Consider the following 25,621-nt stretch of genomic DNA (forward strand, 5'->3'; position numbering starts at 1 on the left):
TGTGATGTTTTCAGAGTTTTCAGAGTCCTATCTTCACTTTGTTTACATCGCCAGGAAGGCCGGCTGACTCCTCCCCTCGTGTATAAAAGTTGTTTAATTGAGGGACTAGAGAAAAGAAGAATAACATACTGTACTCACTGCTTAACTGTGTTTCTAGATCACGCTCATTTCAGGTAAATTTACATGCAGTGTGAAGATACGAGCATAATAAAGATCGCTAGCATTAGCATGCTAACACAGCAATGCACCGCAAGTTGTTTTGGTTTCATGCTGGTGCTCAAGGGCGACACCTGCTGGATGAAAAAATTGCATATAAAGCCTTTAACGATAATATTACCAGGTTAGTAGCAGAATGTAACGTTAGCTTTAGTCCGCCTGTAGCTAAAGGGTCATCATATATGTTGAATATGTTGAAAGATGGCCAGTTTTAACATCTCCAGATTTTCATTGTCTTTTGGTAGCTGATAAATGAAGATGACGTGATGATAGGATAATAATTGTGTCAGATATCCAAATCTTAAGGACTTTCAACCTGGAGACCCAGTGGTCTGACATTAAGCCAGCAATTGAGTTGATATAATTTCACCCTAAGCATGAAATAAAGGGAAAATGAGCACCATGTTGAAAAGGTCAGTGGAGCAGAACGGTTGGTTCAGAGTCAAACAGGTAGTGATCTATTCGTCCAAAGTAAACAACTTGCACACCAACACGCTCACTTGGGCAGTGATGGATACACGAGGGAACAAACCAATGGTATTCTTGTGCCATTCACTGGACCGACTCGTTCACGCTATATCTGTTGAGGCCGTGCTGTGCAGTGTGCAGTCCCTTCATAGCTCTCACCTCTTGACAGCGTGGTAAATGACTGATGTGACAAAGCTATTAGAAGCCGCAGTCAGAAAGAACAGTCTCAATCAGCCGACTGTGAATTTTGCGTATAGACAAGAGGGAATAAAACTATAAAATGAGGATAGGCAAGCTACAGTCATCATTATCCACCAATGAAAAACAATAAGAACTTATACATGTACTATTCACACTCCACCTTAATAAAAGGTTGAACGCATTTTTAAAAAAGTATAGAAATGACAATCCATACTACAACATTAACATATAGATTATTGAAAATCTTTCCAACCATCTTTGCTCCCATTCTCCCATCTCTCTCTCTTTCCCTCTCTATGGTCATTGAGTGGATCATTAGCTGTCAGGGCCCTTGAAACCATACCCCCAACCCTGAACTCCCATTCCTGCTTGCCTCTAAAATATTCATAAGGACAATTAGGAGTTCCGATAAGGCGAGTACGGAGGGTTGGGGGGCGAGTGGCAGAGAGGGCAGGATGTGCCAGCAGGACGTCTGTTCTGCAACACTCTATACCCGGACCACAGACCTGTCCTCATCAATCTGAGACACAGCAGCCTCCCTCTTTGCCCCCAGTCAGGTCAGGCAGCGAGGGGAAGGTGGCACAGTGCCAGCTAACCCCCCTTATCCCAGCAGGCTTTGCTCTGTCCTCGCCCCTGGGCAGGAGGGGTTGGACCGCACAGCACACATATTGGAAGGAGGGAGGGAGGGGGGGGGGGGGGGGGGGCACAAGGGCAAGCTGATTGTTGCACGAGCTAACTCACAGAAGCCGCCATGTTTGAACGCGAGGTCTCATTTCAGCCGTTTGGCCTGCAAGGTCAGCGAAGAGCATACAGAGGGCGGATTCACGGCCTCTAATGATCTTTAAGATACTTAGTAAAAGCGATGCTTTGTTTTCAGACCAAGCCAAATTAGGTCAGCTCAATGTCTGACCTAATTCATTAGGACGGTACCAACACAAACCACTGACCGGTTTGTGGTTTAGTTTACAGTTTTTGAAAAGCACTGAGAACATTACAAGATGCCATCAGTCTTCTGTTATAAGCTTTACTCTTCCCCGAAAAAAGTACTGACTTTAAGTACTTGCTGACATTACATTTATTTTGTGTTACATCTTGCAATATAGCCTAGTCAATTAGGTTTAATTAAAGGCTTTATATGTGATTTTTTGATCCAGCAGATGTCGCCCTTGAGCACCAGCATGAAACCAAAACAACTCGCGGTGCATTGCTGTGTTAGCATGCTAATGCTAGCGATCTTTGTTATGCTCGTATCTTCACACTGCATGTAAATTTACCTGAAATGAGCGTGATCTAGAAACACAGTTAAGCAGTGAGTACAGTATGTTATTCTTCTTTTCTCTAGTCCCTCAATTAAACAACTTTTATACACGAGGGGAGGAGTCAGCTGCCGTCCCAACGATGTAAACAAAGTGAAGATAGGACTCTGAAAACTCTGAAAACATCACAGACAGTGGGACTCGGGTGTTACACCCATTGTAGACAGTCATGACTCACAGAGTTATTTTCAGAGGATATACTTGATTTATATTATATTTAAGTGTGAAAAATCACATATAAAGCCTTTAAAGCTCATTAATGGCTTAATGTGTGTAAGTTGTATGCAGTGTGTATACCTGTCTGCAGGCCAGACATTTTTAGAGACCTCAAGAAAATAAAGCATGACATTTTAAAAATATTCTGAAGTAAAAAAACTCACAATTTTGAAAAGAATCTGAAAAAAAACAACTTTTTTTTTTAGTCTAGCTTTATACAAACATATGAGTGTTATTCTCTTGTGTAAAAAAAAAACCCTGCATGTTTCAAGTGTCAGATTTTGAGATAGAACATATCCTAATTTAGACATTTGAGTATTGGCTCATAGTGTAAAAGGAAACTAATGTTTAGAAGAACACACTTTGGCTTGTGTTTCCTTTGTGTGTTTCCTTTCACGTGAGGCCCTCTTAAGAGATATTCAAATGAGACATCGGCTATATAGCTGAGAGGGTGGAAAAAAGCTCTGATGTAAAGGACATACAACATGTGCTAAAAACAAAAATCTCTTAGCGGTATCCTGGTAACAAGCATATCATGATGGAGAGCAGAGCCACCATAAAACGTTAAGGTGGGGTTCATAATGGGTTTGAAATGTACAAACCTGATCATTTGAGTCATAGTTTAAACCATTCAGCAACTCTAAAGAAAACTGTCCAAGGTACAAAATGCATGAATATCGCTAAACACTGAATGCTGCTCTTATTCCAATAATCAAATTACATTTACAGTTTGAGAATCAAAGGCTAGTCCTCTGCCATCAGGAAACAATTACTGTGTGTCTGTTCCATAACCAAGGACATATAACAGAGTAGTTTGAACATTACCTCAACTGTTTCATTACACTGAGAAAACTACAAAAGAGGACTGGTGACCCTTTTTCACTAAAAGCCCAGAGGAAAAGGAGTCCTTGTCCTACAAAAAGGGGCACTTTGAAACCCAGCGTGTCGCTCGCAACAGAACCATTAATACTGCTTCACTCACATGGAGAGAGAAGACTTTGCACACACAACCCTCACCACGCTGCTCCATAAGGGATAAATGAATAATTTATTGAACATGAGAATTAACACTAACTAAAGAAAGATGGCATAATAAGGAGGGTTGGAGTTGCAGGTTAACTCATGATACCATACTGTATCATTTGATACGCGATATGTGACCCACGATAATGATCGTCTGTTAAATTCAGACAACCTCTGATTGGTTGATACCTGTTGTTGTTAAGAATCAAGCCTCGGCTGCTTGGTAAGTGTCATCATTATGCTCTTATCTTGAGCATCACTCAGGGCCAGGGGGTCTTTGGCTACTAGCTTTGAATTTTTTGAATTTGAATGTTTTGTTTTGTCCCGATTCCCTACGGCTGAGCTACTGCCGCCCCGTGTTAGCATGTTGCTTTAGCAGATGCTTGGAAAGAGTTGATGTCAAGAGCACAGCAGTGGAGGGCTGTTTTCCGGCCTGGGCACAGTTTTGAATATTTTCAAGCCTCAGAAGATGTTTTGATCCGAACCGCTGTTCCCTTTTTGTTTCCTCCTTAAAGGACTCGTGCCAACGTCACACAAGTTATGTCAGATAAGTGTTGTGTATGCGTGCATGAAGAACTTAAAGTAACACAAGTATAACCAGATAATTGTTTGATTATTAACAGTAAAGTGATTACTGAAGTTAGAAACAGTAATGCCTTACATTACTGTGTTACAGACAAATGTAATCTTATTACAGTAACACCTTACTTTGTATGTGGAGTCATGAAGTAGTGACATAGTAAGTCATATGAGCAGGGGAATATTTTTAGAGTGCTGTATTTTATGATATAAAATGTTGATATTTGGCATAAATTCGATAATTGTATCACGCTGTTCAGGATGCGATCGGTAATTTGTGCCCCCTAATAAAAAGGTATAACCACCCAGCTCTTATAACCAAATCTATGATATATTTATCAAATGTGCAACAGAAAACACTTTTTGAGGGAATGCCAAGTGCATCAGGCTGACTTGTGAAGTGTGAAGTCACTTAAATGTCAATAAAATGTCAATCATTTGTCACTTTCTTTTTAACAAAAACTGCAAACTCTTGGTTTTAGTATTCTCTATAAAAAACGATGTGAACTGTTTTTCACTTTAATTGGAAAGTCCTGACTGGTGTCTACAAATGTTTAGTTCCTAATGCCTACTAATCGTCTGTTGATAGTTTATAGAGTTTGTACTGTTCCCAACTGTTTTTCACTTTAACTGGATAGTCCTAACAGGTCTACAAATGTTCAGTCCGGAATAACAAATGACAGTCTGCTGATGGTCATCTATATATACATGTATGTTGACAATCAACAGATAGTCAAACAAATATATATATATATATATATATATATATATATAAGCTACAAATTACTAGCTTATATATTGATCGTCAATTAATCAAATCTGTAGTTGACAATCAACAGAGTGTCATCACGAGGTGACTAGTCAGTCATTTGATGAGTGAGAAACCTCGTGAATGAGGTCATATTATCATGATCTTGATCATATGTTGACATCATACTGACAGATTGAGTCAGAGTAGTTTGTTGTCAGTTTACAAGAAGTTGAAAATCTACAGATAGTAAGTTGAATGTCAGTCAATAGGTCTTCTGACTGTCACTTTTTGTACAATCTTGTAACACCTTAAAATTCACCTTGTAGTCTACTGACAGGAAGTTGAATACATGTAACTGTTGAATGAGTCTTGTTGAATATCAACTGACACACTGTTGACCTGCAACTGAATATCTACCGATAGTTTGTTGAGTGTCTACAGATGGACTAAAAAAATAAAGTGTTACCAAGTGAGTAATTATTTCTATTGTTATTAAGTTATTTAACATTAACATGAAACCAGAGTCACACTCTTTCCCGTATGTTTACCACAGTTAGCTGTAACCAGAGGCTGGATTGAACCCTGGACTCTGCTGTGACAGTCCTGACTTTCTACATCCAAAATCTACAAGTGTGGTACAAAGAACCCCTAGCCCTACCCACATGGAACATAATCAAGGTCGCTATTTTGTTGTGACTATGAGGTTATTATAAAAGGGTTGAATAAGAAAGAAAATGTGATACTACATTTTCCTCAACAAAAAAAAAAAGCATTTTGTAAGACTTAATTAATAACAACTTTTGTATTATTAATGTTGTTTCAGGTTTTATTTTGTCATCCAGTATGGGGCTGACTTTACAAACGCCACTTACTGAAACAGTAACTAACATCATCAGTTGTGGATTCGTAGTAAACAAAGATAACCCTTCACTCTGTTTTTGCTTAAACATATGCGAGTTATCTATTTTTAACTTGTCCTACTGCACTCGTCTGAAAATAGAAGCTGGTGCAGCGTGAACAGTGAGAGTGTTTGTTTTGACTGGAAACACATGCTAACCCTGGAGCTGACCAGCACAGGCCCAAAGGTGGAATGTCTGCTCAGGTATACACAACGCTCTCAGCACACAGGAAATGGGAAATACCTCGTCTTCACAACACATTCCACCTTCCTCTCAGATAAAAGGAGAAACAAGAGGATTTCAGAAACACACATTAATGACCGCCCATGCTGTTACTTCACCACCGTCTCCATAGACAACATACTGATTGGCAAAGCTTAGCATGAATATGGAAACAAACAGAGTAAACGTCCTACAAGGCGGTATCACAAACAATCCATTCATTTATAAACAAAGTTTCATAACAGTAATCACACTTAAGATAATACCGTCTTATTTAGGATAATCTACAGTGCATGTGCGTGACCGATACTCAAGATGAAAATGTAGAAAATCATTTTAATATCACTCCAATAAATCACAGGAGAGCAGAAGTGCACATACTTTTTTTTCTGTAATAATAAAAATGGGCCTGCAGAAAATTTCACATATATTGAAGCCTTGAAAAATCAACATCAATCCAATAAGTCTAAGTCAATAGCAATGACATTTGATTTAGATAAAAAGGGATTTCTCATCATTGCTGCTGTGAGCTCACAGAAAGGAGAAAGGAGGAGTATGATGATTGCGTTGTGGGGAGATAATGGCAAAAGTGTCATTAAGAATTGACAGTGAAGTCACAGAACCTATCAAATAACAACAAAAATTGTCCTAAATGCCCCCTCCTTTTCACCAGACAGTATTCTGTTTGATTTGGCCCGTTTCCCATTGTTCACAGTCCAAATTTAGTAAAGGCCAAAACACGTTTCTTTGTATCTGAAAGATATATAAAATGGAGCCCAGAATCCAGTTGTTGTCCTTAAATGTAGACTTCTGTTCTCCCTTTCTGAACCATAAGACCGATTTTATACAATTACATAAAGTGAGAAGCATGAACAACTTCAGTGTCAGACAACCAGATCTCTTTCTTTTTTTTTTCTCAAACCAGAATGATGACTTGAAAAGTGTTTCTTCCCCATATCAGAAATGTTGATTTGTCTTTCTATTTAATGTTCCTGGAAATGCTAGTATGATGGTTTCTCGGAAAGATGGTAGAAAACAAATATCACAAGTTTTTTTTTTTCCCCTAAGAGCACAAACAACAGCCCTTCAAAATAAGACACATATTAAGTCAGATAACTTGGCAAAAGGCAAAAAAAAATCAATCTAAAAGTTTAATATACCTTGCCTGTTTATCTTAACATTTTATTTAACTCAATGGAGATTATTATTTTAGTCGCTTTTAACTGTGTTCTCTTGACATTGGAGTGACAGTGCAGACCAGGACGGTGCTTTAGATTTACACCCACACAGCAGAGATCAGACGCAGAAAGAAGAAACACAAACGTAGATAACGCAGTTCTAAACTATGAAAATAATGATTTATCTTGAATGTTTGAATTATTTTATCTCTCAAGATATAACACTGCACAGCCTCTCCACCACTACAACCAACAAAAACGATTGTTAAATCACGCTTTGAACCAAAATAATTTTTGAATGAAATGTGAAACAATAAAAGCCATTACATTTCACAAAAGAAAACCAAGGCACACAACATCCTCCAAATGATGCACGATGGTGAAATAAAAGCTCATTTAACCTGTGACACGTTAAAAGGTTTTACTAGACAACTATTCATTTAATGATCAACAATAACTTATCATCATTTACAGCTATTATTGTCATTGAACTGTAATGAATAATTAACCGTGGTAATATTCTATTGCCTTATTAGCTGTGGGCTATATATAGCTGCCCATTACACAAGAGCACACAGTGGTAGTGATAGTTTCCCTGAGTGCTGACCTGAGCCTCATGGACCATCCTGTAATGTTTCTGTATCACAACTATATACACACAGTACACTAGGGCCCGACCGATATGGGACATTTGGGGCCAATGTTGATATTAGAAGAGGAAAAAATCTGTTACCGAAATATCAACCAATATCTTTCTGAGATCGATCTCCGATCTTTAGAGAATGATCGATTTAGAGGTACAAACACATTTATCGCGTTGATCCCTCAAATGCTGTTATCAAACACACTTATAGATTTATAATGAAGACGAGCCAGAATAACATATGTGGCTGATAAAGGCTTTTGTTCAACTGTAAACAATACAATTAGAAATTAAAAAATATAGAAATAAACTACATAAAAACAAAAAATAAAATCTCATAGAATAAGCCTTTTTACATCGGCGATAGAATAAGCCGATACCAGTAGGCACGGGATAAGTTCATTTCGGCCGATATTATCGTAATCGGACGGGCTCTACAGTATATCCAGGAATATTCTCCACTGCTTCTCAGACTAGTCTCACCAATATGCTTCAAGAATTTAAGGTATATTGAAATAAACAGAAACTTGCTGCACACAACATATATATATATATATAACATATCATCAACATCAGAGTTTACAGAGTCACTAATGATTGCATGGCTGAATTAGATTTTTCACAGGAATATCTGACCAGAAGATTTGCTAAAGTAGAATCAAAGGCAGATTTCAAATGCAAATGTAGTTTTTGTTTAATGTGAGTTGATGTTTTGAAGATGTTAAGCAGTTAGTTGTGTCTGTTGTAATCTGAAGAAATGCTTTGAATGGCTAAACTGCATTGTTAGGTGCCAATCTGGAGGTATTCATCTCTGTCAGAGATGTTTTAATAAAATCTGACCTTTTTTATTAAACTTGTCACTGTCTATATTGTTTTATTTGTTGAAGTGAGTATCCTTTCAAAGTGAATTAAAAGCAAATCAGAAGCAAATAAATAATCTGATATACTGAATGAATCTACAGTGCAGTTTTTCTACATTTGTTCTCATGCTCTCTCATGTCTCCTCAACCTCCCCCATCCCCCCCCCCTCTCTCTCTCTTTCCACATCTTCCATTTTCAGTGAGCCATCAGCAGGAGGATAATTGGTCAATCATGCTAATTGAAGAGTTTGGACAGCAAGCCCACCATAGCAGATGTGCCAATTTGCATTCATTACGAAAGAAATGAGTCTTAATCACTGCTCGGCCTTTGATTGACAACATAAACATCCCCTGTCTGAATCTACCTTTGACTACTATTCAGTTTTAAAACACCATAAAGGTACCATTCCATAACTTGTAATATTATTTTTTCTCAAAGTAGGTACTGCACCTTCATGCATTGTTATCTCCGTCTGTTAGTGAAATGAGGAAAATGAAAGCTTCACTGTGATTGTTTAAAAAGCTTTTCTCAGAGGAAAATCTGCAAAGGGCAGCTGCTCGGCTTGGCATTCAGTTTGGGTCGAAATTTTCATATCTTATTGAATTATTAATATGATAAATTTATAACAACAAATGATAGTGATCATGAAATAAAACTTATGGAAATTACCTGATAATTTTATGCTTTTTTTTCCTCCCACTGAGGGTCCTTCATACACAGAGAGTAAATAGTCTGTTTATTCCTGACAAAGGCCCTCCCTCTTGATTATGAGGAAGATAAGCAGCATATGAATGAACGCTGGTTGTTTACTCTCACAAATCATCAGGGGAAAAGACATTTGAGGAGCAGTGAAAAGGCAAAGCTTTGCCCATTGTGCAGTCCATTTTTTAAATTACAAAAGCGACGGTTTTTCACTCAATCGCATCTTGAAATTTGGTTAAAGACAAATCACAGCCTTGATTTTATTACGATTTAAGTGTTGACTTTATGTCAATAGCGTGTGCCTGCAGACCCGATTTATCCTAATCTTTACCGTATATCTAAAAGTTTTGAATTGCTCAAAGAGAAGACAGTTAAATGCTAAACGATGCCTGTGAAGTTAAGAGTGTAATTTTAAGGTTTCTCCATAGAGACACAGTGATGGTTCTGTGTGCTTGAGAACAGTGTGAGGTTATCGTGTAGCATGAGCAAAATCTCATTAGCTCCAATAGCGGAGAGGGAAGGAAGAGTAAATATTATTAGATTAATCTAATGACTAACAGCAGCATTTTCATTTGGGGTAAACAAAATCCAATACCTAGCACAATAGGAACAACAACACAACACATTCAGGCATGAGTACTCCATTGGGTCACAATAACAAGAATATATTAAATACCATATTATTTGCAAGTTGATGAGAATTTGATCTGGAGAAGGAGTCCAGAATTTTGACTGAGGTGGCCCATGCAACTTATAAAGTGGTGGTATTTGCATGAGCGCACACGCACACACACACACACACACACACACACACACACACACACACACACACACAGCCTACAATAACTTGTTTCATTTATTAACCCTTTCGCTCCACTCTCCGAAGTCATGATTCAGAGAATATAAAAAATTGTCTAACTTGCAAAAATACATTGAATGGGATTGTTTTGAATGTATATGGAAATGAGTCCAGACACGTTTCCCTCATCCTCACCTCGTCTTATCAAAAAAAATCTGCAAAGTATGTACTTGTTTAGAAACAAAAAGTACTACTACACTCCTTAAAATGTGCCAGCAGCCTGTTGCAACACATCCCAAATAGTTGATTCTAACACAAGTCCTCTGACAAAGCAAATAAATATCCAGTCATAGTTTGAGATGGTCAGCCCATTTTCTGGAGAAATTACATCATAAGAATAAAGATACAGCAAACGTGGCCCTCAAAGAAGAAGCCTGTGGAAACCTGTTTTTCCTTTAGTCTGAATAGCAGCAAAGGAGAATGAGCACAATCATTCTATACTGTTTTTTATTATTAGAATGTTGTTTTTTTTAGTTAACAACAGCATCTAAATTAAAAATGTTTAATTTTTAAGACTTTCTTTTTTGCATTTTGATGTGTTTGTGTGTCATACACTACAGTAGATTACACAGCTACATGTGTGCAGATTGCCTACAACAGTTCACCTGCTGCCTGGAGTGTTGGTAAGATAAAAACCGTCGACGCATGCAAACACTCACAAACACACACACACACACCCACTGAATATCGGAGCTCACAGTTCTGCTTTGGACTACGAGCCAAGTTTGAGACAAAGTCCATAGCCCTCCACTGGGTTATCAAACTGTGTCCCAGGCATGCATCCATCTGTGGAAAACATGGAGACTGTTCTCCCACACTGCAGAGCTCGGCCTTTATCTACAGATGGTACTACTGAGCAGGAATGTGACCTTTGATTTAGTATCTCTCACGGAACAAGCTTCACAAACGAAAAAAGTAGGAGAGGGTTTCTCTGGCCTCCCAAAGTAGACAAATGAGCACATGGTTGTTTACATGGCAACGATTGCTTTAACACAATTTAATAACTTGGATAAGTGTCCACAGTAACCGTCCTCATGTGCGGCCCATTTCACTTAATTAAGGGCGGTGGGTTGGATTCTTCCCATCAACAGAATTGCATCAGCTCCTTCATTTAGTTTACAAGACTGCTGCAAAATAGCGCAAAGACAAGAAAAAGGTTTGAATTTCTCTTAATGTACGGTCGTGTCGTATCTTTTTCCGGATAATAAACTAACTCCGACGTCGGTTTCTAGTGATTAGTTGGGTCGTGTGGAGATGCTGTGAAGTGGACTGGCTTGGTTACTTCTGCTCCGTTTCTTCAGTTCTGAACCTTGAACACGTAGCCAGCAGGCAGAAGGGGGGGTTTGTGCATATCTGCAAAGATGCTGGCCGAGTGAGCGTGGACAACAGCGGCTTGTTCTCGCCTTTTGTGCAGAAAGGGGCAGCTTCCTTGAGAGTGGTACACAGAGAGGCTGCATAGGAAAAAGCAGCAAAAGCATCACTGGTGCTACATAAAATAAAGCCGCCAATGTAAACTTACACTGATACTCCAAAGACACATGGGACAGAACAGCCTGCAGGAGGAGTAACCCCCATTTGATTCCTGAGTATGGGATGTTATTTTGTTTGCTTGTTTCAATTAAGACAGCTTCCAGAGTCGAGGGGAAAAACAAATTTGTGGTCACTGTTACGTAAGGAAGGAATGCATCCATGTATTTTTTATGTAGGTGAGCCCCTGCTCAGCTCGGACGGGGGCCCCTGATGGAGAAGTGACTGCATGAGTCTACTGGATGCCAGAGCACTCTTTCTGCAGCTCTGCCAAGCAGGTAATTCACAAGCAGCAGCGGCATGAATAAAAGATAATGGGCCACAGCTGACTCCTTTATGCTGCATGTAATTTCACTAATTTCTCCAAGTGAAAGTCTCTCCAAAGCAAAGGAATCTTGAAAACGTGCAATGTCAATGTCTTGAACACTTGATTTCTTTTAATTGAACATCAGCGATAAAAAAAAAAGTCGTTCGTTTCAGCGGGGTGGTGGCAATAAAAGTATTACAATATAGAAGGCTGCATTGTTTTTGAAAAAAGACATTAAAGCATGAAAAGAGAGTCTACGTGTTTTTCGAACTAAAAGCCACACAAAGCAGTGTCAAGATATGAGGGAAGGCCATTAAAGGGAATTAACAAACATTGTATATGCTTTATATTCGTCAGACTGAAGATATCAGACTCTATAAGTAGATCTTGAAAAGGCAGAGAAGCCGATGAAAGACATTCGGAACAGGATGTATCCCTAATCATTCTCATTTACTTTGGCTTTTTTCACTTTTGGCTGACAGTTTTTGTGCACTAGCATAACAAGTGGCTTAATCTTCCGCTAGTCGCCAGGCATGCACGGGCTGCCAAGAAACCCCAAGTGCTCGTTGAGTCTTATAGAGCGTTAAGGAATGTATGAAACACTGTATTTTCACCGCAGCAGTAGTCGAGCTGTTGGTCTGTGATGAGGAGCAGCAAGAGCCCTACAGGTACAATATCTCTAGGAAACACAAGCAGCAGTGGTGGTCAGCAGCTAATGTGTGCAACGACGTTTTCCATGTCAGTTGACGGGCGCAAGAGAAGCTGAACTTATCAGGGAGAGCAGACCTCCTGTGTCCTATCTGCATGGTTACGAGAAGGAAACTGTTACTTGTGCATGCCTCTCGTTTATTTAAAGACTCGCCCTTGGAGCAAAGCTTTTGAAGCCTATGGTTGTCACAAAAATATGTATTTCATAGTCTAAACCCTGTGCTAAAATAATCTATCTAACCAAAATCTAATGAATAAGGACATTGAATTTGTAAAACCAAACATAAAGAAGAAAAAATGATCACAGCGAGGGAAAAGGCCCGCTGTGAAAGAGCTCTTTCCTCATGAAGCAACGAGACGACACTCACTCACCTCTACGATGTCAGAGTTGGTTCTGCTCTCGTGAGGTTCGTTGTACTCTGTGTATTTCAGCAACACTTTGTCCATGTCTGTGCTGGCGTACTGGAACAGTTTGTTAGAGCTGTTGAAAATGATGAGGGCTATCTCGCAGTCGCATAGCACGCTCAGCTCGTAGGCCTTTTTCATCAGGCCGAACTTCCTCTTTGTGAAGGTAACCTGAGGGGGACACACAGGCAACAAAAACCATGCATTACACAGGAAAAAGTTTATTTTTTTAATTAAAGACAGGATCAAAGACAAGTAAGGTAAATGAGAAACTGTACATCAACATGCAATTTGCAAAACAGTAAACTCTAGGTAAGCCTTTGGTAGTTTATTTCTCCACTAGGCCTATGTTTATTGTACAATCATAGTAGTCAGTGGATGAAGTATTTAGAAATAGTTCCATCTGGTGAGTGCAATGTAGGTTAAGCAAGGGATAAAAGCAGTGTTAACAGTCTCATTAATTGAGAACACTGTCACTGTAACCAAGGTGACAGATAACGAGATCATCCCTCCTTTAGGAATGATCGCAATGACATTGTGCACGTCTGAAATGTCTAGTTATCAGGACAGAGGTCAGGGTTAAAAGGCACGAGTCAGCCAGCTGAGTCAGAGCTTTGGCAACAACAGGGGTCCATACATTACTGTAGCCCCTGACTCCATATACGGAAAAGCTATCTGTGTATTGCAGCATAAGCCTTGTAACATGAGCCCTCAGATGGGACTTAGGGTCATACATCACTCCGATGGTAACGCAACCCCTCTCTGCAAAGTGACTTTCTGTCCTGTATCTCTGCAGCTCTGTCTCTGTGGTTGCTTTAGACTCATGCACACACACATGTCATTATGTTACACCACCTCTTTACAGCACACGCTATACGGTCATTTCTCAAGCCGAAAACATCAGTCACAAGAAGGAAGGACAGAAATAAAGGTGTTTTCTCCTTTGGCTTTCTAATGATTGTTTGCCTAGAATAGTAAATCGTGGCTTCAGATTCATGCGGTCCTTAAGTGCATGTGTCTTGTCAAATGTGTGTTAAACAACGTGGCTGCGAGTAAAAGCTATGCTCAGAGCCCCAAAGGAGTGCATGAGCCTGTATTCTTCATCAGTTTCTCTGACCTACTAAGAGAGGAGTCGAGCAGATGAGCTGGCTTTGTTCAACTTTAATTGGTCACAGCTTGCGGCTATACCCTCGTTTGACTGCTATAATGCAGCATAATTCTATGTGTTCCATAGTGTCAATGAAGCCGCCGAGGCAAGTCGGGTTACTCCAGCTATGATAAATACATTTCAAATGCTTCAAACTACAGGTAATTACGCAGAACCATTATTCCTACGGTAGACACTAAGGAGCCTGCTGTCATGTCGTTTTCTATTCAACGCAGCTGTGTTACTCGAGCCCAGATAACAAACCAAAACATGAAATGTCCTTTATTGAAATGACAAGGTTTAAATGCAGGAGAATCTGTTCCCATCCACACACAGACATTCTTAGGTGAAACAGTTAAAGAATCGTGTGGTTTAATGGGTGTCATTTTGGTGAGTTTCTAAAAGGCAGGTCTTCATAATGCCCATTCCTACCCACTGTAAGCACCTGCAGAATCCCTCCGTTTACCTGCATGCAAATTTTGTTTGTTTGCCTAACCAACCGGAAAGCAGGAACAATCACGAGGGGGAAAATGATTAACAAATTGTGTGCTCTTTAGCAGATGAATGTGGTTGTTAAGCCATGTAGATGTCACCTTACAGCAGGAAGCCCGCTGGATGAGACGCTGAGCGAGGTTTTTGTTCCAGCTGGATGCATGGCAGAGTGCTGAGTGCGGGGCTGCTGACCCAGCCACAGCTTCATTTCAGCCTCAGCTGCAGCACCGAGACTCGCTTCTTGCCCTGGCTCCTGAACACAGTAACTCTACGATAGCCAGCTGCTGCTCACACTTACAATAACGGTGACAACTATATTATTTTTCTTAATCTGCAAAGTCACTTTTAAAGGGAAAGAACTAGGCTATTTTGTGCATTTTTTTTTTCCTTTTATTTGAAAAGTGAAGAGTTCAGCTTAGTTCACTAGGAAAAATCACGACACAAACATTTCAGAGCATGAAGCCCAATATATACAAAGATATCTTCTCTGGTTGATGGTGAGACAGTGGAAAACCACAGACATCCTTGAGGTCAAGTGGGAGGTTTCAGTGACAGAGCTTTCCAAGTCAAAAACACCCATAAAGACACTCAATGTGGTCTTAAAAATGTCAGCCCCTCCTATAGAAAATGTGGTACACATGTAGTCTAGGTCCATTATTAGTTCATGTATTACCCAAATGTAAGGATTAGCATCAGGATTGTAAAGCTATGTTGTACCAGGTTCAAGATCTTTTAGTGGCACATATAAGAAAATCAACTGTTAGGGCTAAAAGAGAGAAAACCTACAAAACTTCCAGAGACGTGAGGTCTTCCAGCTTTCTCTGCTTTTGATAACAGCTCGCACGAAGCCAGATAAATCAGTGACTAGAATTTCATTTAGACTGTGCCATGCTGAAAAGCCTGACCCTCTAGGAAGCCCTCACAATGTCACTCTCAATTCACACCTGCTGTATTTCCAACTTCTTCTCAAAGGCCTCGCTGACATTACCTGTTATTCAGTGTGTCTGCCATAGAAAGACCCACAGAGTATAATAACACACACTCCTCGACAAACCCCCACTCACACTCGCACAACGAGCAGAAGTGTCAATCACGAGGTCTATCAATGTCTGTCCGCAGGCAGAGGTGCCAAGATGACAAACAAGACATCTGGGACTCAGAGTGCAGCTGTGACTGGTTCATGGCAGGAGATGCCTGAGTCACTAACACCTTCAGAGGGGTGAGGAGCTGGCGGCCTTATTAGAACCTCATGTCACCTCAGACGACCCCCGTGGCAGACATGAGAGCGGGATGGACAGTCACAGAGGTCTGGCACCAGCTGGCAGAGTGACCCAGGCCCTGTGGCTGCTGCCCTGGCTATGTAGTGCCAGAGTGTGCAGGCCTGGGAGACAGGCCGAGGCCAGCACGACTGTCTGCGTGGATCAGTTCTCACTGGGAGAGAGGACGGCCCCAGGATCCCTATTTGGACAACTGAGGACGCAGAGGCCTCATCCACTGAGTGGGATTGACCTTGAAACCTTCAGTAGCCCGTGACTGATCCTGTTTAGTGGAGAGAGTGACATGCTAGTTAGGAAAACAAAGCTACGTCTCCGTTGAAATCTGTGTTTTCAAAAACAACAATGATCCAAACTAAGGACTTGTTCAGCTGTATGAAAACTGTAATTACCACAGGAGACTGTTGTGTTGACAACAGTGTAAAAACTCCAAAAGGCAAGGTAAGGCAAATTGTAGTGTGGCATTAAGCTGAACACCTTTTCTGTAACAAAGATTCAAACTTTAACTTCATGTTTAGCTGCTTCAGCTCAGTTTTATGCCAACTACATATCATACTGAACAATCATAACACATGCCACATTCTGTCACATCGAACAATGTTCCTCTGTTCTGTTCATGGTCTATAAACGAGCTCTTTACCTGTCAAAAAAAAAATAATGACAACCGCTCAAATCTTCAGGATTGGGTGAAGGCTGAATTATGGGAAGGTGTCGCTCCCTGGAGAGAAGGCGAGACAGAGAGCTGCTCCGTGCCTACAGGCAACTCAAGTGCCAGCGCTTAAAAAAAAATCCAAAAATGAGCCACAGCAAGGGCAGGCAACCCTCCACCAAGCAGCAAAATCATCAAACTTTTAATGACTTGGGCAATTACCCCCAGTGTGCCCGCCTAATGGCATCCAGGGGACGTCACTAGACACTGCTCACTGGGCTACAACAGCTGCTTCATACAATAACTTACAGGGGCTAATGTGTACGCTCCCCTTTCCACCATATTTCTCCTAGTAGATCTTTGCACAGCATGACAGTTCGTCTGACAAGTTTTGACGCTTTGCAAAAACTCCTGAAAACTTCCTGAAAATTTCGGGGCGAGCTGCATGTGTGACCGCAAACGGACAAGATTTTGCATCAAAAGATAATGCCATTGCCTCTAAAGCTTTGAATAAGGAAGATCTAACTGGGCTGGGCTGTCTGTTTTTTTTTTTTTTCTCAGGCGCCCGTTTGCTATCGGCATGTCAGTCCTGATGACTGTTCGGCTGTGTTGTAGAACCATCATAACTAATGCAGGGCATCGCAAAGGAACACTCTCTTCACCATCCTACAGTATGCATGACAGGACCTCTGCTGCCTTCATGTCTCATTCTGTACACTTTCACAAAGCAGAGACACACACTTCTGTGCAAGCATAAAGCTGCACTTAATGCTGATGTATCAACAGTTTCGGACACATTTTATGCAATTTTTCCTCGTGCACTTTATTAGTCTAAATTGTGAGAATGTGTCAATAACACACTGCACTAATGACTTAGAGCTACATTTTATAAAACTATCAGCTAAGCTCACTGCCTGTCTCTTCTGTGCACTCACAGGTCCTGATAGAGTGTGCAATTACAGACCCCCTCGGCCTTTGGCACACTGTGTATTATAAATCCTCAAAGGTTAACAGCCCGCCTAAAGAACATGCAGTGGTAATGCAAGGGAGCCCCAGTTGTCCCCACACAACATCCTTTATAGCAATCCATCTAATTAGTCCACTTAAGGAGTTCTCTTATTCTAATGCTATGAATATTGGTAGCTAGCAGCAGAGCGTGTGCAGATAAAGATTCAAATTGTCTCCCAACAACGGGGAGCGTATGCTAATGGATATTCCCCCTTGGTTAGGAGCGCGCCCCAGGGAGAGATGGCACTACGCGCTTCATGGCCCAGGAAAAAAAAAAAAACAGAGGATGATACACACAGGCATCACTTTACACCAAAGCATTATTTTAGCATGGTGGCCTACTGTCAGAACCGATTTTTGTGCTGAGCCAGCTATAACCAAACAAAATGCGAGCAGAAAAGCCTGTGCTCCGCCGATAAACTTTCTCACAAATTATTCAGTGAGACATTTAAAATCTGATGCAAACACTGAGGCTTCGGGAAGCACATTAATAACAGGCAACGTCTTTCTCTGGCGGCTACGCTTTTCTGTGAAACAATAGAGTCAAATCTATTCACTCTCTCCCCCCCCCCCCCCCCCCCCCCCCCCTTGATGAATAGAGAACGGATCATCTGAAGGTTAACTTGATCACACTTGAAACAGTTGACAACCTGTTTTCATAAAAATGTCCTCTCTTTTTCCCCTCTGATGTCAAAGGGTATTTGCATCCTGTGTAGATACCAGCAGTAAGAAGTGAGGGTCTTCCGCTGCCCTCCAGTTTGGAGACCAACAAGAGCAAGGTGTTACACTGATAATTGCCCACAGTGTGGATTGTTGTATTGCACATGGCACAAGTGTTAGTCTGACAGTTACAGGTAGATGCAGACAGCTAGTGCCATATCGTAGCAAGAGGAAGTTCAGTCGCTACAGAGTGCACAGCAAAATTAAAGTTGCTCCAAGCGTGGAAGGATGCAACTTGTGTTTGAAAGGATTGTTAAGTAACTGTATTACACTGCTATATTAAGAACTCAATTCTTATTGGTGAATTGTAGCATTCTTAGTACTACCATTTTTCTATAGCGCAAAGCTGCTATGAAGATCCAACTTCTGCGAGGGACAAGAACTCTGATCAATAGAAATATTAACCAGCAGAAAAAGTCAAGTAACAACAGAAGATTCTAAGGGACTTTATGGTGGAATTAATTAATTAGTTAAATCATATCCAAATCTAGATTTTGTGTCAAGAAGTTGATTTATTACGTTGCAGTGCAATTCACAGGATAAGATACATTTAGCAGGTTACATTTTACTGTAAATAATCCATTACTTCTACAATTTTACAATTCACTTAGCAGACGCTTTCATCCAAAGTGACGTACATCAGAGAGTAAGTACAGCACAAGCAAGGATCTAGAAAAAAGGGAACAATGTCAGTAAGAGCAAACGATCAGCTTTGAGTCTGACTGGACACACAGGTGCTGACAGGAAGTGACCAGAGGCAAAGCACAACATTGAGGGCAGTTCTTGAGAGCTCTAATCAGTATAGAAACCATCTTATAAGTCGTCGTTATCAAACAAAAAACCATTGTCACAACCATCATCATCATCAATAATATGGAGACCATCATCATTAAGTTAGTAGGTGTTCATGAAAGAGCTGGGTCTTTAGCTTTTTCATGACTTGTTATATTTAGCTATGGGAAACCATACATCTTTAGAAATTGGTCAAAATTACCAAGAGGAAGATTCTTATGTATCCTCTGGACGAAACCATCCTTCTCTATAAATAACCGTGCCTGTTATTCTTGTTTCTAACAGTCCCAGGCTGTTTTGAAAGTGTTTTGCTGTTTAGGAGTTTATATTTAACATGAGCAGACAGAGTGAATTCCAGCTCTCTCCCTCTCTGCGGCTAGCCGGGACCAGTGAAGCCAAGGCAGAGAAGGGTGCTGTGTGTCCTGCTGACCCACCCTGCAAATGAGAGGGTGCTGTGGTGCAGTGGCTGTGTCTAATTACTACCAAACAGCTGCAAACACATAGGGCTACAGCGAAAAGAGGCCCCAAGAGGGCTTGTCCCCTGCCAGGCCAGGGGACAAGCCCTACAGTGTGGGGAGGCCACAGGCAGCCCGCTGTGCTCCTCGCTACCCTCAGCTCACTCCCACGCCATGAGGCCCCCGCTGTAGCCCGGCGCTCCTGCTGCCTCATCAACTTCTCTGGCTGAAATTGCAGGGTGGCAGGGGAATCATGTCTGTAAATATGACCGCACTGACAAAGAAATGTCATGGTCCCTGTTCAGCTGGCGGGGACTTTAGGGAGGGAGGTATGTCTGTTTAGATCCATGCACACCATGACAGCTGCTGAACTCAGGCAAGGCAGGAAGGAAAACAGAAAACGACTGTAACGTTCAGACAGGTACCGAGTGGACTGATTTGTCAAACACAAAAGAAGGATACAAGAAATTCAATGATTTAAGGTTCCAACTGATTTGATTCAATGTTCTTTGGTTAACTGTATTCAAACATTTACATAAGTGCTAAATAACTCTCCATGTATCTAGATGGATGGATATAGACACTCAGAGAAGACAGACAGACAGATAGAGAGACATGTAGCATTGTGACACTCACCTGCCTGTTCCTCTCATCCATGATCCTGGTGATCTGTATCTTCTTCCGCCCCATGGCTGGGTCCTTTCTGTTCTCTCTGACACCTCGACAATATCAGAAAAACAACACAATTTCTTCCCCCACTCTCCTAGCACATTGTGCAACAGTCGCTCTTCTGGTTCACACTCTTTCTTCTTTCTTCTCGACACCACAATCTGCAGGTGGACAAAACAGAAAGAAAGACAGAGATGGGTTAGAAAGTTAACTTGACACCCAACGACTCCTCGTGCACTCAGCGCTTGTTTTCTGTTCTATAGCACATTCAGAAATAGATCCACATGGTGTAAACTTATCATACAAGTATCAGCTTGTGGCTGCATATAACATCAATCAGAAACTTCATGTTAGTAACGTTACAGCCTGTTGTACACTGCAGCTGTAAACTTAGAAAAACAATATCTGTTACAAAGCGCTGTGTTTGCTCTTAAAAACTGAAGATATAGTTCCTAACAAACTCTCCCTGTTTGTTTTGTCTGGCTCTTGTGCAGCCTGTGCAGACACACACACATCCACTACATGAATGAGGTGCGTGTGTGTGTGGGTTACAAAACTGTCAAAGCTCATGTAAGTATAAAAAAAGTGATTTTTAAAAAGATTTCTGTATTACAGCAAACTTGTTATTAACAGAAATGTTTCTTTGTTTGCTAAGTTGTCCCTGATGGCTGGTAATAAATACTGTTATTATATATTATCACAGTCTGTTGTTCTCAGATTTTTAAAAGCACTTTCTAAATGAAAAAAGAGAGTTCAGGTGTATTTAACAGCTTGTATTTTTATTATTATTGGAATTGTAGCATTCAGAATAAAGTGAAGAAAATTGACACATTAAAACACATGGAGATGCATTTAGATTTTTACTGCTGTTTAAATGCACAGTTTGACTAATGGCCAGCTGAGGAGAAGAAAAGTTTTACTGTACATATCTTTCTTTTTTTTTGTCGATCCAGAAAACTGAACATTAAATATCTTTGTTAGCGAAAACATTTAAAAATGGACCTGCAATGTTTTGCATTTTTTGACTTTAGAGCCGATAAAAGACATTTTCCAGTCAAATATTTTAAGCCTTTTTTTAAAAAAGTGTTTAAATATCTCCTTGTGTCGTTCTTGTGAACCCAATAATGTGTATCGTTTTGTCTCGTGAGCGGAGTGTATCGTCGCACCCTTAATATATTGTGATATTTTAATGAAGTTACGTTAACCTTCACAGAAAGTTTTTCTACCTAACCCTGCCCGTGACAACATAGCAACCAATCCTCACTCTTCCTGAGCTGACACACCTTCATGCCAGCTTTGCCCTTAAGATGATTAAGAGAGCACCCAGTCTGGGCAGACAGTTCTTGAAATCTCCTGGGCTGGACGAGAAGCCATGGAGGGAGAGGAGGAGGAGGCACGGTGGGTGGGGGTGTATTCCCACATGAGCGTGTAACTTGGCCAGTGTTTGGACCATGCTGGGCCCCAGGGAACATCTAACTCTGTCCTGTCTCTGCTTCTCTACAAGAAGAGATATAGCCCCCCCTCCCTGGAGGCACATCCATCACTTAGACCCAGCAAATAGAAAATGTCTAAACAACTACATTTCCCTTGAGTATAAATGTAGAAAGGTTAACAACCCGGGCCATTAGATGCAGTCAGCAGTTGTGAAGGGAGGAAGCCAGGGGCCGAATTGGCAGTGAAAACGAAAATGACCAGTTCCAGTGGCACACAGTCATTATGGGTTACAGATGGACTGGCATTATGGTGTCTGGCTGTCTGAATCGGGGCTCCGCTGTAGAGAAAACTCGACTGAGATCACCTCGCTAACTACCCACGCACGGCTGTCTGAGCCAGGGAAGAAACCGCCCGATCCCCCGCAATGAATTTCCCCAAACCACATCACAACAGGCCAGGGAGACATTTGTTTGTTCACCATTTTCTAAACACTGACAAAGCAGCAGTCAGATAAGAAGGAGGTCAGAGGGGGGGTTCCTACCTGAAACATCCTCAGAGTGGTAGAGCAAGCTGCAAACTTCATGCTTTTAAATCACACTGAAAACTTTGTTGAATTTACATGAATGTGTCTCTCTATCAATTTGGTGCATAGAGGATTTTATCTGAGGAGGACAAATCTGTAATCATCAGTTTAAACTGGATCTGACCACAACAAGTTCTGTTCATTGAGAGCATGTGAAAGGGTTTTCAAAAAGGAAGGTGAGCGAGCAGTGTATCAGATACAATACATCTGAATTTACAATCACCTACTCCACTATTTGGTCTTGCTCATTGGTAAAAAAAAAAAAAGTTTACACATCATAAATTGAACATCACAAAGAATCCAGACACTCTTCCAAATACACACATCTTGTCCTTTCTATACACAGACGAGCTGTCACAACGGGACAGTTGAACTCTTGAGGCACAAGAGGCCGTGTCATGACTTTTACATCTATACAAAATGACAGGCTGAGAGGGCCTTCAGACTGCAGGTGTGCTGCTCTACAAACTCAGAATCCACATTCATCACAGGTTATTCGAAAGCTAAAACATCTTTCTGTCTAGACCTCTTTTTTTTTTTTTTTTTAGTAATTACTGTAATCTAATACTGCGGTTCATCATATCACATCATACATCACTGTAGATCAAATAATACAAATTTTATCACCGGAACTAAGTTGACACCTTCAGCTGGCACCTCTCAGCAGAGTGACATGTCAGGAGATGGTCAGAGTATAATAAAATAATGTGAGTATTGTGGCAGATATGTTAGTGGTTGACACTTGCAGAGTGTTAAGAGTGGCACTGAGCATCTGTTTGTGGCCTTAATCATGTGCTTCTCTTCTTGTGTGTGTGTGTGTGTGTGTGTGTGTGTGTGTGTGTGTGTGTCTTTTTTTGGTAAGGAACAGAGACAAACAGATATACATGTCTACATGTCGCACCTCTATAAACATAATTCTGTAAATATTAGTTTGGGTCAGTAAGCTTGTTTGTTCTAAGTTGCTTCTATTTAACCCCTACAACAGTCAGCTAGCAAAACTACTAGAATTACTTTTTGTTTGTGCTGCACAACACTTGAATGTTAATATACATTTCTAAACAGAGAAAAAAAAAAAAAAAAAAAAGGAACTGACCAGGCTGGCGATTTACTACATTTTGCTTATTCAACAATTGATTTACTCAAGGATGATATAAATTTGCAATGTATCTAACAAGGTTTAAATTGCTCGAGAAAACATGACGGATGTTTTAGCTCATAAATAGTTTCTCTGTCGCAGTGGATAAGTTCCACAGCAAATCATAATCAAGCCAATTCAAAAAAAATACTTTAAGAAATTGGTTATTTCCACTACAACTACAAGGTTTACAGTAGCAGAACTTTTCTTGTTTGTATGGTGGGATATATGCAGCACAGCTTCTTATCATGTACATTTAAAAGACCTTGATATGATACACCTGGTCATATTTAATGCTAACCAGTCCAGCACTTCTGAAAGTTGCTTACCAAAAGGTTTGCAGCACATAAATCAATGTTCATAGAACACGTCGCCATAGGAACGACCACATCGGCCCCGACAGAAAGTCAATATGACATGTCTGACCGAACGAGTCCCCGTCTTACACTGTGCCTTCTGTTGAATACACGGGCAGTTCAAGAAACACATTATAAAAGTAACTCAGCATCGCATCTGTTTTCTGAACAGGACCACTTTGATCCTCTGTGACGAGGTGTGAGACTGGCCAGGTGAAAGGAGGGCCAGTCTGCCTCCTCTTCCCCCCTGAAGACAGAGCATGGAGACACTGGGAGGCTCGGTGACAGGCCCGGCCCTTTCACAATCAATAAAACATGCTCAATTCCCAGTGTAATTACTGGATCCAGCAGCACGGCCTCCTCCTTCTCTTGTTGTAAGCACTAAGTTGAGTCATTCCTCCCTTAACTGTTGTCCCATTTTAAAGGTAACATACAATTATAGAGTGGATCTATGTGCAGGGTTGAGCTAATGAGTAAGAAATGAGGCCAGTCTGTACGTCTGTAACATAATTAAACTGCATATCAACCGACTTTAAAGCACTTTAAAGTTTAACAAAATGCAAATCCAAATAAAATCAAGTATAATAAAGGTTATTGAAAATGTTACGCTAGCACCCACTTGAAGGTGATGGACAACAGCCAAAGTCTGGAGCGGAGCCATGACAGTTGTGCTTCCTGTGCAGGCCAGCGTCAGTCTCAGTATCGTACCACAGGCCTGCGGTAGGATATCTCAAGACAAGACTCAACTTCCTGCCCCCTCCACTTCCTGTTATTCAGGACCCCCCCCCCCCCCCCCCCCCCCCCTCTACATGCCCTCTGCAGGGGTAGTAAGAGGGAGCGACGGAGAGAAGGAAGAAAGGGAGGGACCACCTTGGGGACACCCTTCCCCTCTGATCCCTTCCCTTATTACCTTCCTGACTGTAAGTTCGAGACTAAACAACAACAGAGAGGCTCATCTCTTGTGACTTGGCTCTGTGTGCTTATTATGTTTACTGGAAGGATCATTACACAGGCTGGACGCCATGCACATTAGTCACTTACTTTAAAAATGAGCAGGCACAGACCTTTTCTTGTTATTCCATCATGCACTTGTTACACAAGAGTGGTTAACGGCTCTCCAAACACATGTTCATATACATTGGAGGAGTGAAAACTATCATAGAACTACATGTCTGATACGATGCAACAGCGCGGTAATCTGATGCGCACTGGAACAGGGATTCTGTGAAATAATCCATGACAACGTTTTAAAGTGTATCGAACTCAAAGTGTCAACACTGAGGCTCAGTTACGATTAGCTCCTGGCAGGCTGAAGACACAAAAGCAAGGCAGCCTAAATCCACAGTTTTACCGATTTTGTTTCAATGGAGCCTTGACACCGGCGCAGCAGGAAATGAACATCCACCTCTTTGTTCTTGCTTTCATCAGGAGGTGCTGCACCTGTAAATGGGGGGCTGTTGGCCTGAGGGGAGTGGAGGCAAGCCAGCCCTCTCACGCTCCCTCTCCAGCTCCCTTTTGTGCGAGCACGCTTATCTCCCTCTCCAGCAGTGAAAGGCAGGATTGTGGCCCCAGCAGCATCACTAGTGTTAATGTCTCCTGATGCTAATCTGACACACGGCTGATCCCTCAACAACCACTTTCTCCAGTCCCTCTTTTAAACCCTCCCCCTTCTTTCTTTCTCCCTTTCTTTAGCTCTTTCTTCGTCTTTCTCATAATTTCTGTCTTCCCGTTTCTTCTCTTTTTCTTTGAACTCATGTTATACATTTCCTCACCTCAGTTTCCAAGGCAACTAATGAGATATAATTAATAAGAGCTATTGCAAGGGC

The 25,621-nt window shown here is 41.0% G+C and overlaps 1 protein-coding gene across 9 annotated transcripts in view; it reads right to left on the minus strand.

The window, feature by feature from the left end:
• The window catches only part of mef2aa (myocyte enhancer factor 2aa), a 62,540-nt gene that overhangs the window by 21,361 nt on the left and 15,558 nt on the right, over window positions 1-25,621 (minus strand). For all 9 annotated transcript variants that reach the window (XM_061035240.1, XM_061035239.1, XM_061035241.1 and 6 more), the window contains exons 2-3: window positions 20,255-20,448; window positions 13,049-13,252 (exon numbers count right to left, since the gene is read on the minus strand). In XM_061035240.1, the coding sequence (XP_060891223.1) occupies window positions 13,049-13,252; window positions 20,255-20,308 (258 nt within the window). In that variant the 5' untranslated portion in view covers window positions 20,309-20,448. The remainder of the gene's footprint in view (window positions 1-13,048; window positions 13,253-20,254; window positions 20,449-25,621) is intronic.

This window comes from Labrus mixtus, chromosome 4 (assembly GCF_963584025.1).
Source record: "Labrus mixtus chromosome 4, fLabMix1.1, whole genome shotgun sequence".
Taxonomy (NCBI): domain Eukaryota; kingdom Metazoa; phylum Chordata; class Actinopteri; order Labriformes; family Labridae; genus Labrus; species Labrus mixtus.